This window comes from Abramis brama, assembly GCF_963993115.1.
Source record: "Abramis brama genome assembly, chromosome: 13".
Classification (NCBI taxonomy): Eukaryota; Metazoa; Chordata; class Actinopteri; order Cypriniformes; family Leuciscidae; genus Abramis; species Abramis brama.
This window is the reverse complement of record NC_139975.1, coordinates 334826-344825: the sequence shown is the minus strand read 5'-3', so window position 1 is coordinate 344825 and position 10000 is coordinate 334826. Positions and strand designations below refer to the sequence as shown.

The following is a 10000-nucleotide window of genomic DNA, read 5'->3' as shown; positions in this document are numbered from 1 at the left end:
ACTAACGCACGCTCACTCACTCACGCTCACTCACTCACGCTCACTCACGCACGCTCACTCACGCACGCTCACTCACGCACGCTCACTCACGCACGCTCACTCACTCACGCTCACTCACGCACGCTCACTCACGCACGCTCACTCACTCACTCACGCTCACTCACTCACGCTCACTCACGCTCACTCACTCACGCTCACTCACTCACGCTCACTCACGCACGCTCACTCACGCACGCTCACTCACGCACGCTCACTCACGCTCACTCACTCACGCTCACTCACTCACGCTCACTCACTCACGCTCACTCACTCACGCTCACTCACGCACGCTCACTCACGCACGCTCACTCACGCACGCTCACTCACTCACGCTCACTCACGCTCACGCACGCACGCTCACTCACGCACGCTCACTCACGCACGCTCACTCACGCACGCTCACTCACGAACGCACGCTCACTCACTCACGCTCACTCACGCTCACTCACGCACGCTCACTCACGCACGCTCACTCACTCACGCTCACTCACGAACGCACGCTCACTCACTCACGCTCACTCACGCACGCTCACTCACTCACGCTCACTCACGCACGCTCACTCACTCACGCTCGCTCACTCACGCTCGCTCACTCACGCACGCTCACTCACGCTCGCTCACTCACGCACGCTCACTCACGCACGCTCACTCACGCTCACTCACGCACGCTCACTCACGCTCGCTCACGCTCGCTCACGCTCGCTCACTCACGCTCACTCACGCTCACTCACGCTCACTCACGCTCACTCACGCTCACTCACGCTCACTCACGCTCACTCACGCTCACTCGCTCGCTCACTCACGCTCACTCGCTCGCTCACTCACTCACGCTCACTCGCTCGCTCACTCACTCACGCTCACTCACTCACGCTCACTGTCTGTCACTCTGTCGCTCACTAACACACTCACACTCACTCACTCTCTCGCTAACATACTCTCACTCGCTCTCGCTCACACACACTCACTCACGCTCACTGTCTGTCACTCTGTCGCTCACTAACACACTCACTCACACTCACTCACTCTCTCGCTCGCTCGCTAACATACTCTCACTCGCTCTCGCTCACACACACTCACGCTCACACACGCTCGCACTCACTCACTCGCTCTCGCTCGCCCTCACGTTCTTACTCTCACTCAGTGACCCTTGACGCACCGGAAGTCGTTCCCACAGTCGATGCAGGACAGAACTCTACAGCCGCGGCACTTCAGCAGGTGTTTCTCCACCTGAGCTTTCTTTAGAGACTCTCCGCAGGCGTCGCACGTGAAGAACACCATCCTGAGGAAGAGGAAGAACAGCAGCTGATCCTGAGAACAAGAGTCGCTTACAGTTACTTCACCTGTACAGAAACAGGCAGTTCTGCAGCTTACAGTTAAAACTGCAGTGAACCAAAGACAGTCTCAAAAACACACTTTGAAATCGCTGGTGTTTCTGACGTCACAAACTATCTTGTAACCAATCAGATCAACGTGTGATCGTCAACCAGTGGATCTCTGAGCTGAGTGAGTGAGCGGAGGCGGGGCTCATTTGCATATTCATAGAACTGCATATACTAAATGAGGCAAGGGTGTCGAGTTACATTCAAGATATTTTAAGACATGAAGATTTTCTTTCAAGGAAAAACCGCTTAAAGTTCCCGTGAACCGGAAGTTGCAAATGACTTTTCTCCAGTGTTGTGACGCATTTCCCAGTGAAAGGGAATATTGAACAGAGGGCGGGGTTTAACTTTAGCGCTCCTCCTCTCCATCTCTGCTCAGAGCAGACTGACGGTTTGAGGAGGGTGAAGCGTTTTCAACCCAAGCCGTCAAACTGACGTCATCAGAAAAGGAACGCCATTCCAGACCGGAAGTAACTTTTCAGATTTTGATTAAAGATTACGACAGCAAACAACTTTTTTTCTGTTTATTAACTTACACGGATGAATTGTTCACCACAAGACTAGTAATATGTGCTAACAAAGTAAATAGAGTCAATTATTTTTCATGTCGACTTTAAATATGTAATTTTGGTGATTGGGTCAATGGGTTTTTTGAATGGGGTTTTGGTGAAATGGCTGAAATAAGGTTTGTGATGAACACAAGCTAAAGACACTTTCATGTTTTATTCTATGACATCAGCATTACACACTCGTGATATTTTGAAGCCGTTATGTGTCTTGAAAAAATCAATCTGTCGATCATCAGCCGAACAGGTAAACTCAGTTCACTTTTACAGCCTCGTTATGCTTATAATCGTGCTCTTATACACTATTCTAACTCAAACGTTCTGGGAAAATGTGTTCAGACAAAAACTGAGTTGTCCGAAACTCCGTGACGGTGACGGTGACGTTGAATTTAAGCGACCGTGGTGTAGTTCGTTTATAGCCGACCTTTAGATTTTTACTTCTGCCGACTGCATTTAGGCTTCAAAATTCATAAAAGTTGTGTTCATCTGTGATAATTATCTTGATGGACAAAATGTGCAAATATCATAAACTTCTGTAAATCACAGAGGTTGATTTTAGCGATAATCCAAAAGCCTACTGGAAAATCCAGCGTGATGCGAACTGCGGGTTAGCCTACAAAGTGACGTCATACCTGCGCCTGCATATCAACTGGTATTTCTTCAATTATTTTAATATAATGTAATTAAAAACACACTGTTCTTCTAGTAATTTCCTGATAGCGGATCATGAACCGGAAGTCTCGCACATGCACAGAAAATAACTTCTCGTAACCGTGATCCTGTACCTCAAAGCAGAACTGTGATTCTCTGTTGATGATGATGATGATGATGATGAAGATTTCTTCAGCGCATTAATGATCAGCAGGACTGGGTTCGGCGCCCGGTCCGGTTCTCTTGATCCCGGTAAATGAGTCTCGGCTCCGGTAACGACACTCCTCGTTGCTCACGGGAACACGCGAGTTTTTTGAATCACGCGTCGCAACAGACACGCGCGCGGTGTCACTCTGTTTTCACTCCGGACTGAAACACCAATCAAAAGTTCCGCAAACACACAAAAAAAGGGACAGAAAAGTGAACATTTAGGACAAAAAGGTAAACATTTAATTTTGGCACATTATATAAAATATGGCATTAATAAAGGCCTTTAACACAATGCAAAATAACTCTTGAATTAATTTATACTATTTATATACCACTTTTGTTTTATTGATATTTTGAATAGCCTTGATAATATTTCAACCTTATCTTTTTAATTTTAGTTTGATTTTTAACGCGCCTTTGTCACGTTACCATTTGTTACTATTTGGGTTGATTTCAGTTTTAGTTTTAGTTTTAGATTTAGTTTTTATTTATTTCCTGTTATTTCCGGTCATTTCAGTGCTTCAGCTTACACTTATTTCATTTAGTTGCCAACAACCCTGGATGGAATAAATAAAAACAATAGCCCAACTCATGATATGATGCAGTATAAGGTGAACTATATCGTATTTTATTTATAATGAACAGTAAATTATATTGTAATTGTATTGCATTTTAAAACAAAAGCTTTGCAATAAAACTATTTATTTTACAATTCTAGAGTAGAGTAGAGTAGAGTAGAGTAGAGTAGAGTAGAGTAGGCCTATGGAAATGTTCATAGATGCATTAATTTCAGATTGAACGCCGTAAAAACAAATGACTTTTATTGTGAAAAGCTGAAATGACGTCATCAGCTCAGCGCCGGTTCCTCCGAGTTAAAGGTGAGCTGAGCGAGAATCTTTCTTCATTCTTGCTTTGACTATATTATTATAATATACTTATATGTTATTATTATTATGTCTAATGGAAAATAAAGGTTTTGTTATATGGCAGTGATGAATGGGATTTATGAACACACACACACACACAGACACACCTGTGCATGCGCATGCCGCAGTGGTGTGTGTGTTTCTGCTCAGATGTACAGTGTGTACAGTCACAGTGCTGCTCAGTGACTGATGTGTGTGTGTGTGTGTGCAGTCACAGTGCTGCTCAGTGACTGGTGTGTGTGTGTGTGTGTGCAGTCACAGTGCTGCTCAGTGACTGATGTGTGTGTGTGTGTGTGTGTGTGTGTGTGTGTGTGTGTGTGTGTGTGCAGTCACAGTGCTGCTCAGTGACTGGTGTGTGTGTGTGTGTGTGTGTGTGTGTGTGTGTGTGTGTGCAGTCACAGTGCTGCTCAGTGACTGATGTATGTGTGTATGTGTGTGTGTGTGTGTGTGTGTGTGTGTGTGCAGTCACAGTGATGCTCAATGACTGATGTGTGTGTGTGTGTGTGTGCAGTCACAGTGCTGCTCAGTGACTGATGTGTGTGTGTGTGTGTGTGTGTGTGTGTGTGCAGTCACAGTGCTGCTCAGTGACTGATGTGTGTGTGTGTGTGTGTGTGTGTGCAGTCACAGTGCTGCTCAGTGACTGATGTGTGTGTGTGCAGATGGACAGTGTGTGCAGCCACAGTGTGTTCGTGCTGCAGCAGCTCCAGGATCAGCGTATTCAGGGTCTGCTGTGCGACTGCATGCTGGTGGTGAAGGGCGTCTGCTTTAAAGCCCATAAGAACGTGCTGGCGGCCTTCAGCGCCTACTTCCGGTAACATGCGACGGCAAATATATATTTTAAAGAAATATGGAAATATTAATATTATGTTATTATTAGAAATATGGCTTATTATTAGCTCCATTGAGCTGGAAAAAAATATTTCCTTTTGAATCTATTCTCGATTCCCAGTCGAGCTCACAGTCTGTCCTGAACGCTTCGCTCCTCAGATCTCTGTTCCAGAACTCCCCGGCGCAGAAGAGCGATGTTTTCCATCTGGCCATTCAGGACGTGGGCGGCATCGGGCAGGTTCTGGACTACATGTACACATCACATCTGGAGCTCAACCAGGACAACGTTCACACACTGATGGAGATCGGACAGAGCCTGCAGGTCTCACACACACACACACACACACACTTCAGTTTCAACCGAACAATTTTTGGTTCCCAGAATATTTTCAGAACGTTCCCAAAACATGCATTTTTAAAGTTTGTTTTTGGTTAGGCAGAAACATTTCCTTTACAGAAATTGAACATTCTTTTTAGGTTTGCAGAACGTTTCCCAAACATTCATGTAACATTCCCCAAACATTCATGTAACGTTTCCCAAACATTCATGTAACATTCCCCAAACATTCATGTAACGTTCCACAAACATTCATGTAACGCTTCCCAAACATTCATGTAACTCTCCCTAAACATTCATGTAACGCTTCCCAAACATTCATGTAACTCCCCCCAAACATTCATGTAACGCTTCCCAAACATTCATGTAACTCCCCCCAAACATTCATGTAACTCCCCCCAAACATTCATGTAACGCTTCCCAAACATTCATGTAACTCCCCCCAAACATTCATGTAACTCCCCCCAAACATTCATGTAACGCTTCCCAAACATTCATGTAACGCTTCCCAAACATTCATGTAACGCTTCCCAAACATTCATGTAACTCCCCCCAAACATTCATGTAACTCCCCCCAAACATTCAGTAACGCTTCCCAAACATTCATGTAACTCCCCCCAAACATTCAGTAACGCTTCCCAAACATTCATGTAACTCCCCCCAAACATTCATGTAACTCCCCCCAAACATTCATGTAACTCCCCCCAAACATTCATGTAACTCTCCCCAAACATTCAGTAACGCTTCCCAAACATTCATGTAACTCCCCCCAAACATTCATGTAACTCCCCCCAAACATTCATGTAACTCCCCCCAAACATTCATGTAACTCCCCCCAAACATTCATGTAACTCTCCCCAAACATTCATGTAACTCCCCCCAAACATTCATGTAACTCCCCCCAAACATTCATGTAACTCCCCCCAAACATTCATGTAACTCTCCCCAAACATTCATGTAACTCCCCCCAAACATTCATGTAACTCCCCCCAAACATTCATGTAACGCTTCCCAAACATTCATGTAACGCTTCCCAAACATTCATGTAACGCTTCCCAAACATTCATGTAACGCTTCCCAAACATTCATGTAACGCTTCCCAAACATTCATGTAACTCCCCCCAAACATTCATGTAACTCCCCCCAAACATTCATGTAACTCTCCCCAAACATTCATGTAACGCTTCCCAAACATTCATGTAACTCCCCCCAAACATTCATGTAACTCCCCCCAAACATTCATGTAACTCTTCCCAAACATTCATGTAACTCCCCCCAAACATTCATGTAACTCCCCCCAAACATTCATGTAACTCTTCCCAAACATTCATGTAACTCCCCCCAAACATTCATGTAACTCCCCCCAAACATTCATGTAACTCCCCCCAAACATTCATGTAACTCCCCCCAAACATTCATGTAACGCTTCCCAAACATTCATGTAACTCCCCCCAAACATTCATGTAACTCTCCCCAAACATTCATGTAACTCCCCCCAAACATTCATGTAACTCCCCCCAAACATTCATGTAACTCTCCCCAAACATTCATGTAACTCCCCCCAAACATTCATGTAACTCCCCCCAAACATTCATGTAACGCTTCCCAAACATTCATGTAACGCTTCCCAAACATTCATGTAACGCTTCCCAAACATTCATGTAACGCTTCCCAAACATTCATGTAACTCCCCCCAAACATTCATGTAACTCCCCCCAAACATTCATGTAACTCTCCCCAAACATTCATGTAACGCTTCCCAAACATTCATGTAACTCCCCCCAAACATTCATGTAACTCCCCCCAAACATTCATGTAACTCTCCCCAAACATTCATGTAACGCTTCCCAAACATTCATGTAACTCCCCCCAAACATTCATGTAACTCCCCCCAAACATTCATGTAACTCTTCCCAAACATTCATGTAACTCCCCCCAAACATTCATGTAACTCCCCCCAAACATTCATGTAACTCTTCCCAAACATTCATGTAACTCCCCCCAAACATTCATGTAACTCCCCCCAAACATTCATGTAACTCCCCCCAAACATTCATGTAACTCCCCCCAAACATTCATGTAACGCTTCCCAAACATTCATGTAACTCCCCCCAAACATTCATGTAACGCTTCCCAAACATTCATGTAACTCCCCCCAAACATTCATGTAACGCTTCCCAAACATTCATGTAACTCCCCCCAAACATTCATGTAACGCTTCCCAAACATTCATGTAACTCCCCCCAAACATTCATGTAACGCTTCCCAAACATTCATGTAACTCCCCCCAAACATTCATGTAACTCCCCCCAAACATTCATGTAACTCCCCCCAAACATTCATGTAACTCCCCCCAAACATTCATGTAACGCTTCCCAAACATTCATGTAACTCCCCCCAAACATTCATGTAACGCTTCCCAAACATTCATGTAACTCCCCCCAAACATTCATGTAACGCTTCCCAAACATTCATGTAACTCCCCCCAAACATTCATGTAACTCCCCCCAAACATTCATGTAACGCTTCCCAAACATTCATGTAACTCCCCCCAAACATTCATGTAACGCTTCCCAAACATTCATGTAACTCCCCCCAAACATTCATGTAACTCCCCCCAAACATTCATGTAACTCTCCCCAAACATTCATGTAACGCTTCCCAAACATTCATGTAACGCTTCCCAAACATTCATGTAACTCCCCCCAAACATTCATGTAACGCTTCCCAAACATTCATGTAACTCCCCCCAAACATTCATGTAACGCTTCCCAAACATTCATGTAACTCCCCCCAAACATTCATGTAACGCTTCCCAAACATTCATGTAACTCCCCCCAAACATTCATGTAACTCCCCCCAAACATTCATGTAACTCTCCCCAAACATTCATGTAACGCTTCCCAAACATTCATGTAACGCTTCCCAAACATTCATGTAACTCCCCCCAAACATTCATGTAACTCCCCCCAAACATTCATGTAACTCTCCCCAAACATTCATGTAACGCTTCCCAAACATTCATGTAACTCCCCCCAAACATTCATGTAACTGCCCCCAAACATTCATGTAACTCTCCCCAAACATTCATGTAACGCTTCCCAAACATTCATGTAACTCCCCCCAAACATTCATGTAACTCTTCCCAAACATTCATGTAACTCCCCCCAAACATTCATGTAACTCTTCCCAAACATTCATGTAACTCTCCCCAAACATTCATGTAACTCTCCCCAAACATTCATGTAACGCTTCCCAAACATTCATGTAACTCCCCCCAAACATTCATGTAACTCCCCCCAAACATTCATGTAACGCTTTCCAAACATTCATGTAACTCCCCCCAAACATTCATGTAACGCTTCCCAAACATTCATGTAACTCCCCCCAAACATTCATGTAACTCCCCCCAAACATTCATGTAACTCTTCCCAAACATTCATGTAACTCTCCCCAAACATTCATGTAACTCTCCCCAAACATTCATGTAACGCTTCCCAAACATTCATGTAACTCCCCCCAAACATTCATGTAACTCCCCCCAAACATTCATGTAACGCTTTCCAAACATTCATGTAACTCCCCCCAAACATTCATGTAACGTTTCCCAAACATTCATGTAACTCCCCCCAAACATTCATGTAACTCCCCCCAAACATTCATGTAACTCTTCCCAAACATTCATGTAACTCCCCCCAAACATTCATGTAACTCCCCCCAAACATTCATGTAACTCTTCCCAAACATTCATGTAACTCTCCCCAAACATTCATGTAACGCTTCCCAAACATTCATGTAACGCTTCCCAAACATTCATGTAACTCCCCCCAAACATTCATGTAACGCTTCCCAAACATTCATGTAACTCCCCCCAAACATTCATGTAACGCTTCCCAAACATTCATGTAACTCCCCCCAAACATTCATGTAACTCCCCCCAAACATTCATGTAACTCTCCCCAAACATTCATGTAACGCTTCCCAAACATTCATGTAACGCTTCCCAAACATTCATGTAACTCCCCCCAAACATTCATGTAACTCCCCCCAAACATTCATGTAACTCTCCCCAAACATTCATGTAACGCTTCCCAAACATTCATGTAACTCCCCCCAAACATTCATGTAACTCTTCCCAAACATTCATGTAACTCTCCCCAAACATTCATGTAACTCTCCCCAAACATTCATGTAACGCTTCCCAAACATTCATGTAACTCCCCCCAAACATTCATGTAACTCCCCCCAAACATTCATGTAACGCTTTCCAAACATTCATGTAACTCCCCCCAAACATTCATGTAACGTTTCCCAAACATTCATGTAACTCCCCCCAAACATTCATGTAACTCCCCCCAAACATTCATGTAACTCTTCCCAAACATTCATGTAACTCCCCCCAAACATTCATGTAACTCCCCCCAAACATTCATGTAACTCTTCCCAAACATTCATGTAACTCTCCCCAAACATTCATGTAACGCTTCCCAAACATTCATGTAACGCTTCCCAAACATTCATGTAACTCCCCCCAAACATTCATGTAACGCTTCCCAAACATTCATGTAACTCCCCCCAAACATTCATGTAACGCTTCCCAAACATTCATGTAACTCCCCCCAAACATTCATGTAACGCTTCCCAAACATTCATGTAACTCCCCCCAAACATTCATGTAACTCCCCCCAAACATTCATGTAACTCTCCCCAAACATTCATGTAACGCTTCCCAAACATTCATGTAACGCTTCCCAAACATTCATGTAACTCCCCCCAAACATTCATGTAACTCCCCCCAAACATTCATGTAACTCTCCCCAAACATTCATGTAACGCTTCCCAAACATTCATGTAACTCCCCCCAAACATTCATGTAACTCCCCCCAAACATTCATGTAACTCTCCCCAAACATTCATGTAACGCTTCCCAAACATTCATGTAACTCCCCCCAAACATTCATGTAACTGCCCCCAAACATTCATGTAACTCTCCCCAAACATTCATGTAACGCTTCCCAAACATTCATGTAACTCCCCCCAAACATTCATGTAACTCTTCCCAAA

General features: G+C 44.3%; 2 protein-coding genes across 4 annotated transcripts in view; one reads left to right on the top strand and one right to left on the bottom strand.

Annotated features, from left to right (window-relative positions):
- Positions 1-3004, bottom strand: part of lyar (Ly1 antibody reactive homolog (mouse)) — a 9708-nt gene extending 6704 nt beyond the window's left edge. Inside the window, exons 1-2 of one of the 2 annotated variants that reach the window (XM_084133778.1) lie at positions 2770-3004; positions 1196-1347 (exon numbers count right to left, since the gene is read on the bottom strand). In XM_084133778.1, coding sequence (XP_083989904.1) covers positions 1196-1317 — 122 coding nt within the window. In that variant the 5' untranslated portion in view covers positions 1318-1347; positions 2770-3004. The remainder of the gene's footprint in view (positions 1-1195; positions 1348-2769) is intronic. The other variant, XM_084133777.1, reaches the window with a different exon arrangement.
- A 653-nt stretch (positions 3005-3657) lies between these two features.
- zbtb49 (zinc finger and BTB domain containing 49) overlaps positions 3658-10000 on the top strand; it is a 15611-nt gene continuing 9268 nt past the window's right edge. For both annotated transcript variants that reach the window (XM_084133776.1, XM_084133775.1), the window contains exons 1-3: positions 3658-3723; positions 4431-4582; positions 4759-4921. In XM_084133776.1, the coding sequence (XP_083989902.1) occupies positions 4431-4582; positions 4759-4921 (315 nt within the window). In that variant the 5' untranslated portion in view covers positions 3658-3723. The remainder of the gene's footprint in view (positions 3724-4430; positions 4583-4758; positions 4922-10000) is intronic.